The following is a 22,299-nucleotide window of genomic DNA, read 5'->3' on the forward strand; positions in this document are numbered from 1 at the left end:
GGTTATGAAATATTTTATTACAAATGAAATGCCTTTAATTTCTGTGCTGCCCTGCTTATACTGTATTACAGAGTTGTTGAGACCTTTAAATGAGTTGAATTATATCTCAGGTAGGATCCTTTGGGTCTCAAAAAGCAGGAAACCCAATTCATTCTGGTTTAAGAAAGAAAGATTCTGATCATTAGCCCTTTATCGGTTGTATAGCATGTGAATATTTTCTCTCATTACGTGGGTTGTCTGTTCACTCTGTGAATTGTTTCCTTGGCTGTGCAGAAGCTCTTTAATTTAATCAAGTCCCAATTATTTATTTTTGGTGTTGCTGTGATTGCCATTGGGGTCTTCATAAATTCTTTGCCTAGGCTAATACCTAGGAGAGCTTTTCCAACATTTTCTTCTAAAATCCTCATGGTTTCATATCTTACATTTAAGTCTGTTACCCATCTTGAATTAATTTTTGTGAGTGGTGAGAGATACAGATCCTGTTTCAATCTTCTCCATGTGGCTATTCAGTTTTCCCAACACCATTTATTGAATAGGGATTCTTTTCCCCAGTGTATATTCTTGTCTGCTTTGTCAAAGATCATATGACAATATGTGGATAGTTTTATATCTGGCTTCTCTGTTCTGTTCCATTGGTCTATGTCTCTATGTCTGTGCCAGTACCCTGCTGTTTTGGTTACTGTTGCCTTGCAGTATAGCTTAAAATCTGGTAAGCTGATGCCTCCAGATTTGTTCCTTTTGCTTAAGATTGCTTTGGCTATTCAGGCTCTTTTCTGGTTCCAGACGAAGAGTAGAATTATTTTTTCTAATCTGTGAAAAATGACGTTGGTATTTTGTTGGAGATTGTATTGAATCTATAAATCACTTTGCATAGTATGGACATTTTAACAATGTTGATTCTGCAAATGCATAAGCATATGTTTTTCCATTTGTTTACATCATCTGCAATTTCCTTCTTCAGTAATTGGTAGTTCTCTTTGTAGGGATCTTTTACCTCCTTGGTTAAATACATTCCTAGGTATTTTATTTTCTTTGTAGCTATTGTGAAAGAGAGGAGAGAGAGAAAGGTGGGGAATAGGAAGGAAGAGAAGGAGGTAGAAGCGGAGGAAGAGCAGGGGGAGGGAAGGAGGGAAAGAGAACGGGAGGGAGGAAAGGAATACAGAAAGGAAGAAGGAATACATTGTTTTGCGTAGTGTCAGCAAGTCTGGCAAGTTCCCTGTACAGAGACAGGTGGCATCAGTTCATGAACTCTCTTTCTTTTTGGCTCCTTTCCAAGTTAGGATCTCCTCATATAGTTGAAACATCTCAGCAGATTCTGTAGATTCGGGGCCACTTCTAGGTGCAAATCTAGTGGAAAAGTTTAAGAGTCTTCACTCTGATCTGCCATCTGAATGCTCACGGCATGCTGTTGTCTCAGAAAAGGCCATGTGCCCATCACTGAGCCAATCATGGCATCGGGATGGCTCTGACTGGCTTACACCCACACCAGAGGCACAGAAATCAAGAGTGAGGAAGTATGGTTTCCCAGACAGAAATTGGAGTGACGGGTGCCTGATGAGCAGCCAAAGCACAGACGTCTACTCTTCTTACTTGGAAGTGCTGCAGTTAACATGACTTTTCGACAGCTCTCGCTGGTAGTGACAGATCTAACTCCAGATGTTCTTATCTACCTCTCATTAAGGAAAATTTTGCAAGCCTCCAGATGACCGCCCCATCCATGCACTGAGAGGGCCTTCTTTTGTGACTGCTACAGGGCTTGTCTGAGCAGCCGCTGTGCCCAAGCACGGCAACATGAAAGAAGCCTGATTCTAATTCCTTCTCTGCCACCTATTCACTATGTGAACTTGTGTCAATGATTTTTTAAACTCTTTGTGCTTTATTTTCCAAACATGAGATCCATGAGTGCTACTATGATAACTGAAAGAGGTCACTATGCAAAATGCTCATTCCTGGCTTCTAGTCAGTATCCCTAAGTTTCCTTCTCTGGTGTAGTAATGAGACATCTGTTATGGAAATGGCACTGTGACAAGTGCAGTTTCCAGGTCTCAGGGGCCTGAGTATGCTGCTCTAGAAAGAGGCCTGTATAAACAGAGGCAGAAGCCGTAGAGCAGGGAAGGAATTCAAGACATGGCCCCATGAAGTTCCAGTCTTTAGACCGGTGGTGCAAAACTAAATCCATCTTATCAATGACTCATGAAGAAGTGCAGTGAGTTTCTAGGGTAGCAAAATTAATTTCATCAATCGAGATTTATTTGTTAAGCACCCACAATGCACCAGGTACCATGCCAGATGCTTAGGGATACAACGATGGATGAGACAGACCTTGTGTCTGTCCTCATCAAGAAGTGTAGTCTGGTGGGGAAGACAGATATGAAGCAAATGATTATAATTGCTGTGGCCAGTATTATACTGGAATATCAAAGTGTCATGAGCAAAGACAAGCCAAGTGCTCCCTGTTCCACCATATCAGCACTGGATATGTCTCTCTGTTTGGTCCTGGCCTTTGGGTTCTGTTTTCCTCTGTGGTTAGGAGGATGTTGGTGGGCTCTCTGTGAACCTGGGACACACAGTAAGGTCTGTGAAACCAGTGCTCCTTCTCCACCTATGAAATGAAAGGCAGCTTCCATTTATCTCACTTGAGCACTTGGAAATAACTCAGTCTAAACTTACTACATTTAATGTATTTTACTTACATACCATAACAAAAATGTATAGTGTTTATTAGGTACTAAGCATTGTTCTCAGCACTTTACAGAAGCCGCTAATCAAAGCAAAATTAAAATATCTGATGCATTTCAAAGTTCTGGTTTGTTAACCAGGCCATGGAATTTTAAAAAATGGCAAAGCCTGACATGGTGGCACATAACTGTAGTCTCAGCTACTTGGGAGGCTGAGGCAGGAGGATCACTTGAGCCCAGGTGTTTGAGGCCACACTGAGCTATGATGGCACCTATGAAAGCCACTGCCCTGCAGCCTGGGCAAAACAGTGGGCCCCCATCTCTAAAAAATAAAAAAAAAAATTTAAAAATTTAAAAAATATATAAATAAATGACAGTAGATCAAATTTATTCATTTATTGAATATTTATTGCATTTTTATAACAAGATCAGTTATGATTTTTTGAGTGCTTACTATGTACAAAACTGGGCTAAGTGCTTTGCATGTGCTGTGTTATTTAATCCTCTCAAACAATCCTAGAAGACTGGTATTGGCATTTTCCCCACTTTACATATAAGAAAACTTGAGTTCAGAGAGGTTGAATGATTTGCCCAAGGTCTCAAAGCTGGTGAGTGGCTCAGCCCAGAACCAAAACCTGATTGTCTGAGTCCAGAATCAGAATGTGGAAACACGTGTGCAATGTGTCCCCTGCTACAGAGAACAGACACAGTTCCAGGTGTTGGTTAAGCCACCATTCCAGACTCCCAAAGGAAAACTCAAGTCTTGGTGATCCCAGGAATGGGGCAAATGGACACTGTGGTGTGGCGTCACGGGAGGGATGAAGCTAATTTTTGAGGAGGGGAGTGAAGAAGGTTGGCATATATGGAAAGCTTCATAGAAAATATGAAAAAGTGGTGGAGCAAACTGATCCTTCAAAGAAGAACAAGATGGGGTCATTGGAGCCGTATCTCACAGCTTCCCCCTGATGTGCAGCCTAATGAACTACAACCTCCATGTATCTGTTAATCAAGAGACATTAAATTACAAATAAAAATGGTTATACTTTATCCCTCACCCCTTCACAGCTCCATGGTTATACATAGGAATTTTCTGGAAAATGACGCTATTTTTCTTGTTGAGGTTAATTTATTCCTGGATTATTAAGACTTAATGAAGTCTATTCAAGCAGTCATATTTTAAGGTTGGAGGATTCTAATGACATGAGAGATATCAAGGAGTGCAGCACTTCATAAGATGATACAGGTGTCCAGTATACCTCACCCACCACCACCACCCTCCCACTGAGTCCAGGGTCTCTAGTGGGGTTGAGGTGATTCGTTTTACCTACAGAAAGCTCATCACCCATATCTATACACCGCAAGGGCAGCATACTTATTTTTCCCTTAGGCATAGTTATTTATTGTTCATTGCCTGTCACTGGAGTGCATAAATATCCTGCTTCATTCGTAGCATGCCATAACAACTTTGTATAGTGCTTTAGTTTCCCAACTTCTTCTCTCATGTTTTATTTCAGTTAATCTGCACAAATGCTATTCTTTGACCCCAATACAGTTGAAGAAACCAAGATTCAGGGGATTAAGTCATTTTTCCAGGTCAAAAATAACAAGTAGAAGAGCCATAGCTACAATATTTTGTGTCCAACCTCAGTATTTTTTCTGGAGACTGTGACTACCATGAGGAGCCAGGAGCAAGTCTGTCTTCCTTATGACGCTCTGTAATACTGGGCACAGTGCCAGACACGCAGTGGGTGTTCAATCAATGTTTTAAAAATTTGTGAATGAAAAAATAAGTAAATAACAGGGCTTTGGAAATTAACTAATCCGACACTTGAATTTTCAATAACAAAATAGAAACCCACTAAGATTAAATGAATTATCTAAGGATAATTTGTTTTAAACTTAGAACAAGTCTCCCTTCATCATAGTCCATTGCTGCCAATAGTTTTTATTATGGTTGTTACTGTTGTTTGACATTTTTAAGTCAGCCAGTCCTGGTGTCAGCTCATAACTGTTCTTACGATTTCTCATCAGAAAAAGAAACATTTTGGGTAGTTAGAAAGGTGGAGACTCCTGAACATCATCAGGCATAGTGGCCCAAAAATTTTACTAAAAATCTATTCTAGGTGGCTAAAGGAAGAGTTAACAACTCAGAGAAGAACAGAAAATAAGCATACTAGTGATGTAACGGGAGCAATAGGTTTCCCATTTCCATTGGCTTCACTTTCCTTGAGTGTTAAAAAGGCCCCACTTTCCCCCAGCGTTTGTACTTTAATGATCAAGGTTTGAATTCCAGCTCTATCACATAGTAACTGTGTGAGTTTGGGAAATTTGATGAATGCCTTCGACTGTAACCTGATGCCTTTTTGCGGGGTGGTTGTGAGCATTCAGTGAAACAGCTGCAGCAAAGCACTGGCACATAGCAGGAGCCTTTGAACGTTCCTCTCCTTCCCTAGAGCAAGGAAAGCCATCAGTAAAGGCATTGCCTGGCCCTATCTTGACAAATTTCTTTCCACATTTATTTAGTTTTGTTTCCAAATCTTAAACTTTTGAAGTTAAGTTTATTAATCTATTTGGTTAGTATTTCCACTAAGCAAAATGGTACAAAACCAAACATACAGAATGTCTGATCAGTGGACAGAGATTAATTGATCAATTATTATGTCCTGGCGTATTTTATAGCTTCTATTTCTCAAAAGGTTATAGATTTGAATTTGTAATACAGGGCCATTAAGCCACATTTGAAAGCTAATTGTTAATGTATCATCTTAGCAACATTCTTTTTGCCTTTTGCATAATTCATGAAGCACAGAGCATTGTATCTTCCAATTAAGTATTTGGTTATATTTCTTAATTTCATATATTTTCAGTGCCTATCATTGACCATTGGTTTCTTCTAATTTCAGAAATGTTACTGGCAATTAGTATATCCTGATTCTTCACCAAAATAAGTGTACTTTGTTATTAAGAACAACTTGTTGTGGCTAGGTGTTGCTCTCTGTAGCAGTTGAGGCCTCTTAAAAATAAGGCACCCAAGTCTTCCCTTCTTAACACAAGAAAAGGCATTATATAATAATGTAATATTTGGAAATCATGGTGTCAGTGTTCATCTTTTAATTTTAGATTTGCAAGAAGAAATCATCCAAGAGAGATGATTTGACTGTCCGTACAGCCACCTAATTGTAGTCTTGAGACCCAGACTTCAAGTGAGCACAGTCAGCTCCAGACATTCTCTTTCCTGCTCTATCCCTGCCCCTTCCCTTCTCTCTTCTCAGTCCATCCTCCGCTCACACCTCCACCTCCACAGTCTATCCAGCTGTTAGACTCTTCTTCCTTCATATTATGAATTCTTTTGTATTTTGGAAAGTCACATGTACTGTATATATACTCTTCAAAACTCTTCCTTTACCCTATTTATATTGACATTGCAAATTTAAGGTGACACATCATAACTGTGGGTGTTAGGAATCATCAATTAAATGAAATTGTACCAAAAAAGTGCCTGGCATATATAGCAAGTACTTGATAGTTACCCACTATTTTTAGTTCTAATTTTGTTATTAATTCATCTATAATTAAGCTACTATGATAAACACAATTCAGTAATTAATTCCCTAACGCTACCCCATACTTCGTACAGTTTAGTTTTTTCATGTGCTCATATCAAGACTATACATTTTTTAAAAGAGTGTCATGCCTTCAATTTCCTGCATGCCCTAAGTAGAAATAATGAAAACAATACTAGCAATAGTCTATTATATAATTCCATCATTACAGCAATCTTCTAGGGCTGGAGTCTTATATCATTTAATAGAAGGGGAAACTGAACCTCAAATAGCTTGTAGTGGCAGAGCCACATTTCAGACTCAGGTGATGTAATCAGGAAGCTAGTTCTCTTTACCACTGTGATCAATACCCCCTACAGTGCCTATCATAGTGTCTTGCATAGCACAAATAAAGCCTCATTGTTCTGACTGTTCTGATTCTTCCCCCTTGCAGATGGACCCCCATGAGAACATCTTACTGAGCACTCTCGAGATAAAAAACGAAATGGCCACATCGGAGGCTGTGATGGGACTTGGAGACCCCAGGAGCACCATGCTGGCTTACGACGCCTCCAGCATTCAGTACCGGAAAGCCGGATTGCCCAGGCATAGTTTTGGCAGAAATGCTCTGGAACGACACGTGGCACAAAAGAAAAGTCGCCTGAGGAGACGCGCTTCCCAGCTGAAAATCACCATCCCCGACTTGACTGATGTGAATGCCATAGATCGGTGGTCCCGCATATTCTTCCCAGTGGTTTTTTCCTTCTTCAACATCGTCTATTGGCTTTATTATGTGAACTAAAACATAGCCTCCCGTGGGAAGCAAAGACTAGATTCCTCCTCAAACCAGTTGTACAGCCTGATGTAGGACTTGGAAAACACATCAATTCAGGACAAAAGTGATGCTAAAATACCTTAGTTGCTGGCCTATCCTGTGGTCCATTTCATACCATTTGGGTTGCTTCTGCTAAGTAACGAATACGCTAAGGTCCTTGTGGTTTTCCAGAGAAAGTGCAAGTGATTTGTACACATGCTGGCAAGACTCAGTCTGAGCGTTCGTTCGACTTTACCTGTTTAGCATGCAGCCTACTCAGAGAGGAATTACTTAGAAGACATTCCTAGAAGGCTCAATAGCATTGTCAGTCATTGCCCTGAGAAGTGGTCGTATCCAGATATCCATCTTCATTTCTACAGTTGGCATGCTGTTGAGATGGCACTGTGCTTATGAACACCATCTGCAGTGCCATGCAAACATGTTACTTGAAGATGGTCTGTGCCTGTCTTAAGAAGGTGATAATGGTGTCATGGGAAGATGATTCCCACTGGATTCTAGAAGATTCTCATTTAGTTGAAGCAGGATAAGGAGAGTCAAGACAGAGACTCAGGAAACCAATTTGTCCAGTCTCTTTGCTTAAGCACAGGGAATCACCTATGATGTCTTTCATTTTAGCATTTAGAGACTAGAAGACTTCTGAACATTATCGTGCATGGTGGCCAAAGAAATTTTCGCTAAAAAGCTATTTCCAAGTGGTTAAAATAAGAGTTAACAACACAGAGCGGAGTAGAAAATCCAGAAATGCCTGTGAGAACAAAATTAAAGCAAGCAGGCAAGCAAGCATAACCCTTATCAGCCCACACAGCATCTGGTCTATACATACTATGTCCAGTGGCAAAGGGTAGAGCAAGAGGAATTTTTTTCAACCTCACAAGCTTTTGACAGCATACCTAAAGGATTTTTTTTTGTCATTTATCTAATCAAAGGACAGCCATGAAATAGAAAAGTTAGAGAAATTAGAAGCATCTTAGATGTACAGATTATGTTGGTAGTCATTCGAATATACAAATACAGAACACAGACAAAGTTGACAAGCAGGTTGTTTATCTCAGATGTCAGCTCTTTCTGCAGCACTTCCTTTTAAGTTTACTTCTGAATTTAACAGGGTATTTCAAAGGAAAGATGGGTTCGGCACTTTAAGGAATTAATGGTCCTCTCCAGCTTTTCTTGCTTCCAAAATTCTGACTATATTCTTAGGAGACAAACAAAGTAAGGTTTTGGAGAGATTGAGTGAACAGTATTTCCTTAGGTGCACTGAAATTCACTGTTGTATTTTTCAAGGCAAACAATACTTCAGAAAGTATGCGCACAAGAAGAGGTAATTTGTGAGTTTATTGGGTTTGATTCTTTAAGGGTGCTTTTGTTGTGTATGTTGCAATCTGCTTAATCAAGGAAAATATGAAAACTAGTGGAAAATAAGATAACAACAAAGCCACCTTAACATGATGAATGTTACGAGCCTGAGTTGATATTGCAGAAAAATATATAACTGATAATCAGGCAGGCACAATGTGTTATTTTAATTCTATTTTTAAATTATGTCATTGTGCTTCTTTCTATACTAATTGGGCATACGCTTTCATCTGCTGGACAGGAAAGAGAATAAGCTAACATATTTTATTTTGATAATGTGAGGTTCATATTTTGCTTTTCTTATAAAAAATAATGAATTGCTAAATTTTCCTCAAAGTTTAATTGAACTTTTTCTTGGACAGTAACTTTGCTGTGGTCTATTTTGAAAACAAAGGAAAAACCCCTCTTTTTTAGAGTAACATCCCATTATTTGTGATTCAGCAGCTTGGAATGTGATGGAAGACGGTTGCCCTGCATTCCAGCTGTCAGAGCACAACAGCAACAACAAAAGTTCATCATTTAGCTTTCTGAATTTGGCCCAATATGGGATGGTACTTTTTTTCCCACCAGTCTAGGGAACTCTGGTCCTTATATTTTGATTACATACTTGAACACCTCTGAGTATAATCTCTGAGCAGAATCTGACGCAGGTTCTTCCCATAGTCTCAGCGTAGAGACTCCTTATGCTTCTCCAGGGACACACTTTCTCCTAGGCCATCATTTTGGGGCATCACACTAATAAAAGTGCCTGCCCCTTGTCACCAGGGGATAAAGTTTGAGCAGAAAATATCAGGAAGGAGGACATCAATAACTCAGGGGCACAACTTTAAAATGCCATCTGGAAAGGCTTTTCTAGAGACAACTCAGAGCCCGAGTCTAGAAGTGGGCTCTTATGTGCAATTACTCTAAAAGCCATAAAAAATCCTTGATATTGTCATTTATAGTTACAACACAATTTTGGATGTCGGGGGAAGTCAGCAGAGCAAGCTAGATGAAAGCGGAGAGAAGGATCTTCACAGCGTGAGCCTCAGAAGCACATGACCCACGTCTGCTCTCAGAGACACAAGAAACTAGGCAAAGGAGAAAAGAGGGGACCTTAGAACCCATGCCCTAGAGTGAAAACCATACATTGGCACTCAGTAACCACATAGGTAGAAACAACTGACTCATCCTGTCAAGATATAGCAGTAGATGTAGGATTTGTTCTTAAACCGTATGTTTACTCTAGTTGAATCGGAATGCAGTCATCAGTTGGAGGGAAGGGTGCTAGACTAATAAGTCTTGGAAGACTCGTTGGCTTAATATCCAGTGGTTAAACTAAAGGACCACAATGGTGTGTTTCAGCAGTTCTGATGTGGTATTATTATCAGTTTATACATATGTATAATTTTCTTTTGATTACAAAACAGTCAGATAGCCAGCAATTAAGGTGTTTTTTCATCTTTGTGAAATTCATAGACAAATTCTGACTCTAAAATGCACAGTCTACATGAATTCTTTGATCTCAATCTGTATATATATATTGTACATGACTGCTAGTAGGTATGAAATGCACTTCAGAATTGAAAACTCATGCAACATAAGGAATGTTACAATTCTTTCTACTTCAAATTTAATTAACAGGGGAAAAGACTCAAGCAGTGCCATCTAGACCTTTTCTCTTCTCATTTCTTCAAATGCAGTGCTAAGTAAAATAATAAACAATAATAATAATAATAAAAGTGGTTTATGAACCAAAAGACTTTACATTCTAGCATTAGGAACACAAAAAAAATTGTCAGCTTACAAAAGCACAACACGTAGAGAAAGTGTGGTGGAATGCATAATGGGGAAATGAACCACGTTTATTTTAAGCAAAACCTGCATTAAATTGGCAACAAAGACAACTTCCATTTTCTGTAGGTAACTGTGTTCCAGTTTTATGATGAACTTCACATTCAGCAACAAAAACAGCAAAACAACATCAACAAAAAACATGTCTTACAACATATCTCCATGTATATATGTGTATATATAAATTCATACAAACGTACATACATATATATGCATTCATATGTTGGAAAACAAAAGGAATAAGCTAATATGTTTTATTTCCTTCATGAAACCAGTGTATGAGTATTATTAATCTGGCAACCAACAATCAACATCGAAATAAGTAATACAGGGTACTGAGCATTTCTCTATCAGCAGATCCATGCCTACAGTTCTTACGAACCATTGCACAGTTTGACACCGCAATAGTACTGTACCTCGGAACATCACAAATGAAGTAGTTGTCACATTGCTTGTCTAATTGCTCTCTTTTTCAAGGAAACAAATAACATTGTCCATTGGTGATATAAAAACAAAAATGTCTTAAGAAAATGGAAAATGATAAAAATTCCTTCTAGGAGGAGGAAAAAAAAAAAAAAGAAACTAAACCCCACCATGTTGGTTAGGGCAAAATACTTACAACTGTAGCAATCATACCATTTTGCTAAGTGTACAGAGTACATGTAATGTGAGCAACCATAACTTTCACCAAGTGTGTGTAAATATTAAAACAGATTTCTTAAATATTTTTAACTTCTAATTTGTATTTTATGGTAAGGCAATGTGCTAATTCTGTTTATGGCTTAAGTTGTTGTGTTATAATATGTAAATAATTAAACATGGTGTAAATGAATAGTCAGTAGATACAAATAATTGTTTAGTTTTTTTTTTCTTAGTTTTTATTTATTTTTTACTAAGTATGGTTTACTGCAGTGCCCCAGCAGAGTAATTTAAACACCCTTTTGCATAAATGGTTTGGGAATCCCAGACAGAAGGGTTTCAATTTGCTATCGCACACACACAGTCACACAGTCTCTCTCTCTCTCTCACACACACACACACACACACACACACACATCCTCTTTCCCTCACCTGCTCACTCACTCTCACTGTCTCCCCCTCAATGGGAAACACTGTAGTGTTTGTGTAGTCAATGTAACAACCAAGAGATAGCCTTAGAAATGGCCAATGGGAAAAGCAAACATGAAATGAAGTTTTTTTTTATATGCCACAGTTCAAGAAACCAAAGTTTGCAACTTAAATCTCAATTTTCAAAGAGTGAAAGTTTGTATAGATGGCACTACAGGAAATAAAACTGTTTATTCATACCAGCTCCAGAAATACATTACACACAATACATACTACAAGCTTTTTTTAATAATAGCATTTTGTCTTTAGATAGTATTGTTCCTTTTAACCAAAGATTCCAGAATTATTAAAAAAACAAAAAAGGAAAGAAAAAAGGAAAAAAAGAGGGAAAGTCAAGGAGGGGGAAGGACATTGCTTCAGACCAAAGGTTTAAAAAACATTTTCCAAATGCGCTGGGGAGATGGGGAAAAATAGTAAAGAGTGAACAGAATGCTAATTAAGATACTGCCCTAAAGAAATCATTATAAAAAATCAGCACTCTTAAGAGAGCTATTAGTTTTTTTATTTTTTTTTTTTTAGAAATTGAAGTCGAACATTTCTGTAGATATATGCAAAATTCTGATATCAAATTTTAATTTGCTTTGAGAAGAGTTTTTTTTTGTGATAAAGATAAATATAATCCAAAATGATGAAAAACAAAACTTTATGTTCTTTGAGTTCCAAAGCCAAATGTCACTCCTCTGTCACATGTCCTCTAATCCGATGTCCATGTGTGTGTCCTTGCACTATTTGAAGCAAGTGGACAGTTCATTAGCTTGTATCTTTTGTTTGTTTTTTTTTTTTGGTTCAATTATTTGCATTCAACCATGATCATTTTAAACATAATTAATTCAAACAAAGTTGCCTATAATTTAAATTCCATAACATTTTTAACTTTTCTTTGCATGGGTGTTTAAATATTTCTGTTATGAATATTGTCCCTGCACAGTTCTAAATCGTCCTTTTATAAAAAGTGATATTATAGTTTCTTCACAATGTAGTGATTATCAGCCTTACTAATTACCTTGTAGCCTTTCTTAATATGCATATAATGCACATTTTCCAATGGCTAGAAAATGCAAAACACAAGTGGATATCATTGCATCTATTTTCATGTCTTTCTAAAAACAGAACTACTAAAATCTCTGGGATACATGAGACAGTAAAAAATGAGGATTATAAATGAATAGCACATAAGAATTATTTTCTTGAATTTAAACTTATTGCAGCCAGTTTGAGCATGTAAATATATAATAATGTTGGCTAGTGTGTAATTCTTGAACTAAGAAATATAAATAAAAATAAAAAGGTGGTGTGTGTGGTTTCATTGTGTTCAGAATGTTTAACTTTTGAACTATTAGTGTAAGTTATATTGCAGAATGATGACTTTTGTGAAAACCAAAGAAATTCCTGGGAATTTGGGACCTGCTGTCAGGCAAGGTTGACTTTGAACTCTGATTTGCCACTTACTAGGCCCATGATTGTGTAGCTACTAAGCCCATCTGGCTCTCAGTTTTCTTATCGATAAAGCAAAGACATGATTTCACCTTTCTCGTAAGGTATTTGTAAAAATGAAATTAAATAGCATGTAAGAAGGCCTTAACACAGTACGAGGTATATGGTAAGTGGTCTGTAAATAGTAGATCCTATTGTTTTTAATTACCATCATTCTAGAAGTTTCAGCATACATCTCACAAATGCTATTACCATATCCAAAACGTCATAGAAATCAGTTAATGTTCTCTTAGTTTAGATATTTTATATTAAGGATAATTAAGAATCTGGCTTCAGTCATGAAAACATATGATAAACATTAGATGTTTATTTATTTAACATTCAACATACATCTGCTGAAGACATTGTGCTGATCACAAACAATCTTCATTTAATCCTTACTGTATTCCTCAAAGTAGAAGAAACTCAAGCTCTGGAAGTATAAGTACTTTACTAGTGAGAATGGAAAAGCCTGGATTTCTACCCAGGCTGGACTCACCCCCAAATCCTTGAAAATTCTTTCTACCTTATCATTAAAAGTGGGGGCTAGGCTTCTCCAATTCTAATTCATTTGGGAGAAAAAATTGTTGAGTGCCTGCCATCTGCCAAAGCTCGTGCTAACATTGGAGAAAGAGAGGTGAGCACACATAATCCCTGCCCACTTGGATTATGTGGCACCTCTCAAAAGCACCGGGAACTCTTCTGAGTCCAGTGAATTATTTGGCAGCAAGCCTACCGTCTTTCACCCTTAGTGACTTCAGAATGTCCTAACAGCACTCTGGTCGATTCTGTTAACCTGAGAGAGGTAGCCTTTCAGAATACAATTGTCTAATAAAGTCACACATTAAAAGGAGTTATAGCCACCCCAGAGTAAATGCTACTGAAAGGACCTACCTCTAGGATGGTTAAAAGCCAGTTCTCAGCTCACATTGTAAATTGTATAATCGAGGAATATGAAATACCTACATTTGCACTTGACATCCCTCATGCTAAGTTTCAGCATTTCTCTTCAGCAGAGAGAGCACATGTAAACTCAAAGGCACATGCTCACATGACTGGTGTGGTGTGTTGTGGGGGTGTGGGGGGTGTGCATACAGGCCCATGTAGGTGGGGGGAAAGTTGGGAGCTCCAAGAGGATATGGAGATGGGATTCGTGGTCTACTACTTACCTTGAGAAGGGAAAGTCTCCAAATATTGTCTCCTAAAAGAGCTGGTCAGTTGATGCTGGGAAAATTCCCCCACACATATTCCAACAATTGTGATTTCTTAAAGTGGATCCTTTAGATCAGTGGTCCCCAACATTTTTGGCACCAAGGACCGGTTTTCATGGAAGACAATTTTTCCATGGATCGTGGATTGGGGGAAACGGCGGGGGGTGATGGGGAGAGGCTGTAAACACAGATGAAGCTTCACTCACTCACCGCTCACCTCTTGCTCTGCAGCCCGGCTCCTAACAGGCCAAGGACTGGTACCAGTCCACAGCCTGGGGCTTGGGGACCACAACTTTAGGTAGCCTCACTCTCTTCTGAAACTTGTTCTAATTTTGAAATATCCCATCCATCTTTCATGCAGAATATTTCTCTGAGCCATGAAATTCACCTCCCAGAATAATGCCAGTTTAATGGGGAAAATTCTCAGGGATGACAATAGGCACGGCCAGTTCATATTCTATGATTACCTAAAGCAGGAAGCAACAAAATAGTGTAACACGTTCATGTCCGCTAAAAATCCCCGTGACAGAGCATTGGCCAAATGTGCAAGCCGTTTCCTGCCCTCCACACCACAACATCACCCCACCATGTGCACTGGAACCAAGGAACAATTTCGGGTTCACAATTCCTGGAACAATTAGTCGTCTTATCAATGGATTGATTTGTGCATGTTCTAGTCGCTTCTCCTCTCTTGTTTCAAATAGCTAGCAAAGTCGCTCGTGTTTATTTATTTGTTTTTGCACTTCAGAGATTTTAACTGGAAAGAAAGGAGAAGCTCCTGAGGCATATTCAGAGATGAAGCTCACTGCTCCACAAGTACTCAGGAGAGTGAAAGTGTCTCTAAGAGTAAGAGAGAGGAGGAGCAATTGCTCTGGGTCGGGAAGGGGAAGAAAGACAACAGGGTGCATTGCAGTGAAGATGTGTACTCTACTCAGTGGAAATGACCTGGGGAAATACAGACCTCAGAGCAGATGGCACAGTGAAACTTAGGGGGCCAGCCCTGGGCACTGCCTCAGGCATGCGTCTAGGACCACAAGGAAAAGAATCAAACAGGCTGGGACAACTCCGCAAAAAAAAAAAAAAAAAAAAACCCATATTTCCAATAGGGCTTTATTTAAGAGGCTGGGCTCACTGCTGTATTCCCATCTGAGACCTACTGGGTTCTTGGTCTTTCCACTCCAGGAGGTTATATGAGAATTAACAGGATGAATTGGATACCAGAATTTAATATGCCTTCCCTAGAAATAGACATCCAAAGGGGCAGGGGTGCTAGGCTCTAGTTCTGAAAGTCAGAGGCAAATGAGATACAAAATTTCAGTAGAGGGTTAATAAATCCCTTTTTCCTATGTCTTGCAAGCCCAAATGCATACAGAGGGCTTAGTAGGAATTGTGAACAAGTAAGCTAGGTCTTGTGCCATGCAATAGGGAATGCTGGGAAATACAGGGAACCGGGATGACACACTGTATCTAAAGGACTAGCCACTACTGAGCCCTATCCAATTGTTTCCTTGAGGAATTGCAAGCCTAGCATTGCCAGATTAATCTTAGAATGCAAGAAATCCCCAAAGCATTGAGCCTTTTGCTCTCCAGGCAGGTGCAGTACGGTCAGAGAGACACTGAATAAATTCATTTTACCCATGCCCAGCAGTCCACGCCGACGCTGTATAGTTGTCATCCTCAGGCTGAGGTTGAGGAGGGAGCAGGTTAGAAACTCAGGAGCATGTTTGTAGACTGACCAAGCTTCTGTGCCATTATAACCAGGGCACGGTCATGTTTCTTCTCTTTCCTGGAGGCTGACACCTTGCACATGTAAGAAAGTCAAATGGGGCTTTTTGTGTTCTCTCAAGACAAGGAAGAGCTAGAAACATTTTTAGTATAAACGGGTACAGAAAACTACAAGCAGGTGTTTTCACAATGTGAGCAGTCTGATGGGCTTCCAGAGGCTCACAGTGAGGGCCTTTGTCTCTCTCTTCTGTCGTTAGCATCAGAAGCCCCTGGCCCTCCCCAGCGTTTCCCGGCCTCGCCCAGCAGTGACGTGGGGTGACTGAGAGTAACAGACAGAGCCACCCCTAGAGGAGGGCCTTTGGTGAGGAGCAGGGGGAGTCTCCAAAGGGGCACAGAACTGTCAGCGGGGGCATGGAGAGAGACAAGGGGGAGGGCAGGGTGCAGGACTTGAGAGGACACTCTGTCCCTCAAGAGGGCATTTCGTCACCACATCAGCAACTCCGGTGAAGGAGCATGGGGACACAGATTAAACAGACAACAGAAGCTACTCTCAGATTTCCATCACCCCAGAGATCCAACATAGACTGGAGTTTACCAGTGAACCTGAAGTGAAGAAGTAATAAAACAATTACCCAGAACTTTCTGGGTCGAGGCAGCAGTGAGGGAACGGAAGACTGTTAATGGGAAGGAGAATGTTATGATTATAATAATAAATGTGTATAGTTGATAAACAAAACAGTTTGAAAATCACCAGCCCAAAATGGCGGGCTGAGGAGCCTGGTCCCACCCTCAGTGTCCCTGGAGAAGACAGGGAAGAAGGGCAGGAAGGAATAAAAGGAGGAGGGAAAGAAGAAATTTAGAAATATTTTCAACACTTGACACCCCCCACCTGTCCAGAATGTGCTGTGAATTTAATTCACACAATAGAGTGGGATGTGACCTATCCTATTGCCATATCTGTGCTGCGGAGGACACAAAATGGCAACAATTGGTATTATACCCCCCAGGGGACAAATCTCAGGTCCTTAACCCCTTTACTTGACTGCTACCCCATGGAGAGCTTTGGGGGGTATAGCGTCTTTGAGAGTGAAGTTGAAACAAGGCCAAATCTTCAAGAGAAAAAGAAGGGAGGAGTGTTTATTCTAACTTCCATTTTACGTTGATGGTTTTAGATTTTTTAAATGTTATTTTGAACAGCTGAGAACTGCCAAATTTAAAATATTTTGGTGTTCCCCTTCATTTATTTGGGTGACAGAAGAGAGTTGTCTACATAAACCAACTGAGTCATTTAAATACAACTTCTAAAGAATTTTGAAAGTTCACTTTCTTGCTTGCTTTCTGACTCGTTAAATAGGGTAATCTTTTCTCTGCCTTCATTTAAAACAATTTTGAATTATAAAAACAATACTTCTCAATGTGGAAGGTTGTGTTGCTTTTGGTTTTTATTTTATATCCTAAAGATTAGAGGTTGAACCTTTCGCCATAGCTAAGTCAATACAGAGAGAGAAAGGATGCCTCTCTGGTCAGCTGATTAACTGCACATGAGGAAGCTTGAGGCTTCCTAAGAGAGCAAGTGAGTTTCTGAATGTGCAGGTTAGTAAATACTCCCGAACGTTGTGTGAGATCTGTGGCAGGGAAATGGTACATCAACACAGGAGTGTCCTGGAGTAGAGTTCACATTTCTTATTCTCTGAGCGGACCAAACCTGACTGGAAAATATGGAAGGATTTTTTCCTCACCTGGCTCTCTTTTACAAGCTTGAGAACATCCTCAGAGGGATCAAAGCTCCCTTCAAGGTTGGCAACGGTTCAGAAGCAGCTTGCCAAATCTTTACTTATTCATTTTAAATTTCTCATTCTACTTGCCAGGGATTCATTTGGACGTTTAGAGAATCTCGTACAATATATAAAACAAAACTATCGAGGCATACAAAGTACAAAATGATTAATAAATAAAAAAAACTTTTAAATGTTTAAGAAGCTTCATCTAAAATTAAATTACAGAGGGGAATTTGCCAGTTTGAAGTGAGCTTTTCCCATTCCAACCGTTGGCAGATAGGAAGGATGCTGGCTCCTGGCTGTGGTTCTTGTTCCAGGAGCAGTCTTGGAGCACTTGGGACAGCCTCTTTGGGATCGCTGGTTTGGAGTAAGCAGGGGAAGCAAATGCTTGGGGTGTTTCCGAAGCCCACACAGAACATGCGGAGCCTGGAAGGCCCTCTGGCTTTCAATATCCTCTTCCCAGATGTATTAGTAAGTGTCCTCCAGAGAAACAGAACCAACAGGATGTGTGTACATCTATAGAGAGATTTATTATAAGGAATTTGCTTTCATGATTATGGGGGCTGGGAAGTCCAAAATCTGCAGGGTAGACCAGCAGGCTGCAGACCCAGGGAAGAGCTGATGCTGTGGTTCCAGTTCAAAGGCTGCCTGCTGGCAGAATTCCTCTTTGCCCAGGGGAGGTCAGTCTCTTGTTCTAATCAGGTGTTCGACTGATTGGCTGTGGCCTACACACATTTTGGAGGGCAATCTGCTTTACTCAAAGGCCACCTGTTTAAATGTACATCTCGTCCTAAAAACACCATCACAAAAACATTCAGAATAATGTTTGATCACATATGTATGTGACACTGAAAAAAAAAATGGAAGCATATGCTGTTTAATAGTGGACATGTTTTCTCATGAAACTCATCTTCTTAGGACTCTCTGAGTTTTGCTCCTTCTTCATTGATTATCCCTTCTCACAATTCTTTTCTCTAGAGATTTTTTTTAAACACTCTGTGATGCTGAAGTCAGGGTTTTTAGTGTGGCTGCCGCCAGGACAGTGTTCATTGTACCCAATAGGTTCTAACCCATTCCCCAGCCTCTTCATGTTAGAGTGCCTCAGATTTTTATCTCAATTCCATATCTTTTTCCTAAACCTCATGTATTATAATTAAGATTATGATTTAGCTGTCTAGTAAACATTCAAGACACAAAATTTTCAAAACTAATCTTTCTCCCAAAGTTGATGGCAACTTCTGTTACTCTAGCCACGAACCTTGCAGTCCTGTTTTTTTCCTCTTTTCCTCTCACCTTTCATCTAATCCATCAGCAAGTCATGGTGGCTGTTGCTTCAAAATATATCAAGACTCTGACCATTTCTCAACCCCTTGAAGTTAGAAACAAGGCCAAATCTTTTGTTGACTGTTTTAGATTTTTAAATGTTATTCTGAAAAGCTGAGAACTGTCCAAGTTTGAAATAGTCCGGTGTTCCCCTTCATTTATTTGGGTGGCAAAAGAGGGTTGTCTAAAAAAACCAAATGAGTAATTTAAATACATCTTCTAAAGAATTTTGGAAGTTCGCTTTCTTGCTTGCTTTCTCTCTCTTTAAATAAGGTTATCTTTTCTCTGTCTTCATTTAAAACAATTTTGAATTATAAAAACAATACCTCTCCATGTGGAAGATTATGCTGGGTTGTTTTTTTTGTTTGTTTTGTTTTGTTTTTGTATTTTTTTTGGTTTTTATTTTACATCTCAAAATGATAGGTTGAAACTTTCACTATAGCTAAGTCAATACAGAGAGAGAAAGCACGCCTCTCTGGTCAGCTGATCAACTGGACATGAGGAAGCCTCCTAGCTGCTCTCCCAGCTTCTCCTGCCTCCCTCCAGACTGTTTGCAACTCAGAAGTCAGAGGGTTCCCTTTAAAAGACAAGTCACATTATAGACTTGTTCTGCTCAAAATGCTGTGGTAGTTCCCCATGTCAATCAGAGTGAAAGACAACTTTTTTAAAACGGTCTCAAAGTCCATACACAGTTGGGCCTCCCTCACTTGACTGCCTGATGCTGACTCCCTCTGACTCTGAGCTCCAGCCACACTGGCCTCGTTGCTCAACTTAAGCCAGACATGCTCCTGCCCAGGGCTCTCCCTCTGTTTCCTCTGTCTGGAACCATCTCCCCAAAATCTGCTTAATTCCCTCACCCCTTCTGAGTCTTTCAATGAGCCCTATCCTTACCACCTTATTTAGGATTGTTACCTACCCTCTACTCCCTAACTACACACCCCCAGCACTCCTGACCTCACCCCCTTCTACTTATTATTTTATCCATCCATGCTATCATATAGTCAACTTATTTATTATGCTCCTTTTTTGCCATTGGTCTCTCCTGTTAGAATGTATATCCTTAAGGGCGTGGGTCCTGTCTGCTTTATTCATTGCTATATTCCAATGTCAAAAAACATACATAGTAGGTATTTTACAAGTATTTATTGAATGTATAAATACCTTTCCAAATTATAAAGCCCAGTATTGTGTAGCTTATTAAGAGAATACTGCCTTGGCAATAGCCAAAATATCTAATTTAGTTAGTTCAAGGGTGGCCCCAGTGACCTATATTTTTTATAAGCAATCTAGGTATTATTATGGTCATCAATGTCTCAAAACACTGCTGAGGGTCCTGATTTACTGTAACAACGTCAGTGCCTCTTAAAACTTTCTGAGTTGCCACATTAGGGCTCTGGTTAAAGATTTTATTCTATCTGTAAGTCATCAGCTGACAAAAAGAGTGTCCTGGACAGAGAAAAATAAATTTTTTGATCCAGTCTCCTTTTAAATAATAATAATAAAGATTATGCTTGGGAATATGCAGCACTTAATGGAAAAAATTAAAAAATAAATATACAGTTACTAGACTGGAGATGCTTCTAATTTCTCTCTGAAAATGGAGACTCTTTCATTATACAGATTTTATCTTGGCAGTTATTGACCCTCCACTTCACCTTTCCGTGTGTCTGTTTATTTTCAACTCATGATTTTCTCTTCTTTTGACCCTTACACCTGTTAGAAGAAAGGGATGGACAGTGAAACTGAAGCTGTGATGTTTGATCTGGGGGGCATGTAGAAAAGCCCAAAACTTAGTCAGAAAAACTAGCTGTAGGCCTATATGACCTCAGGAACTTCATTTATCTGAAGCTCAGTTTCCCCACCTGTAAAACAGGAGGGATAATCTCCTGGTGTCCACGTGAAAGCATTCTGCAAAGTGTAAAGTGCTGTATGTGCTGCTAAGATAATATCAGCACAATTAAATATTCATCTTCATTTTCTGGATCTACCTTTATCATGAACATTTCTTATATGACACCATCTATTCTTTCTTGAGAACAATAGCTTAACAAAAATGAAGCTAAGACATGACACGAGGTGGCCCTGGTATAGATAATGAGGCGATTTGTTGTCCAAAAAGAATTTAAAAACAATAACGACATTGAAAGTTGGTCTTTTTTTATCATCACCATAAACCCTCAATGGTAAACATTGTCAGAGTTAAAATACTACCCCTGATTGGGACAGATTTCCTCAGATTCCCCACCTAGGGGAACCACCCTCTTCCTCTCATAATCCTTGTGATTACTAGGCCTTACTCCCCTGCAGACCAGAATGGACATGTGACCTGTTAATCTATTCTATCCCACCTGGCCATAGTGATTTGTTGAAAGAGAAGTAAGTGACAAAGTCAGCCCAATCCATGGCATGCAAGCCTGGGACTTCCGTGTGCAGTGGGTGGGAATATCTTTATTTGAGCTGGATTTGAGGAGAGGGTGGGATGTAGGAGTGACACTTCTGGCAGCCATCTGCCAGTACAAGGAGGGGAACTAGGCCAACATAAATGAAAGCAGAGGCAAAAAAGAAAAAATCAAAAGAGGGAGGCTATGTCCAGGCGGCAGTCGTTGGGTCGCATAGAGATATCTGTGTCAGGACTTTCAAGAATACGAAAGTCCTAAGCCAGTGGTATGGTTGTGTTTTTACCCCTTGCATTGGGAAGATAACCAAGACCAAAGTCTTTGTTAAAAGGAGTTTGATTGATTGACACTGGGAGGCAGGCCAGCAGAGCATTAGTTCATGCCTAAAGTGAAGTGGGCAGCGTGGTCCTGTCGATGGAAGGAGCCTGAGGCCCAGGTCCAACTCACTCCTGATCCTGAGTTTCACCGCCTGCAAAGGAAGAGAGGGACAGAAAGGTACAAGAGATGACTGATGGGTGATTCAAACTTTTCTTCTGACTCCAGAAGTTTCCAAGCATAGCTCAGGCATAAAACTCGATACACGATGGGGATTTGGAAACTGGTCTAGAATTGAAAGTAAGAAGAAGAACGTTGATTCACCTGCCAAAACATGTAAATTAAACTTATGAAACACTATTTCTGCAACACATTATGACACTGGATTGACTATATGGAAATTCTAGGGTAATTAACATGACTTTGGCTGCCACAGCCGCTCAGTCATTTTTATTGCATTTACAACTACATTTTGATGTCAAAAGCACATGAGGCTTCTGTATTAACAGTTGTTCTGTTAATGCATTTTAATTACAGATGTAATCAAAAAGAGAAGTTCGATTGTTCACCTAAATGACACCTTTAATCACTTCTGAATAAGGCATGACTCCAATTAGAGATATCTTCAAAAAAATCACACCTAATAGCATCGTTTATTAGAATTCTAAATAGGAGCTCTTCATTTCAATGCCACTTCCTTTTAATCTGC

The 22,299-nt window shown here is 39.5% G+C and overlaps 1 protein-coding gene across 3 annotated transcripts in view; it reads left to right on the plus strand.

Moving 5' to 3' along the window:
* GABRB2 (gamma-aminobutyric acid type A receptor subunit beta2) overlaps positions 1 to 7,022 on the plus strand; it is a 217,178-nt gene extending 210,156 nt beyond the window's left edge. For all 3 annotated transcript variants that reach the window (XM_069484257.1, XM_069484258.1, XM_069484259.1), the window contains one exon: positions 6,675 to 7,022. In XM_069484257.1, coding sequence (XP_069340358.1) covers positions 6,675 to 7,022 — 348 coding nt within the window. The remainder of the gene's footprint in view (positions 1 to 6,674) is intronic.
* The last annotated feature ends 15,277 nt before the right edge of the window (positions 7,023 to 22,299 follow it).

The sequence above is a fragment of the Eulemur rufifrons genome, chromosome 10 (genome assembly GCF_041146395.1).
Source record: "Eulemur rufifrons isolate Redbay chromosome 10, OSU_ERuf_1, whole genome shotgun sequence".
Lineage (NCBI taxonomy): Eukaryota > Metazoa > Chordata > Mammalia > Primates > Lemuridae > Eulemur > Eulemur rufifrons.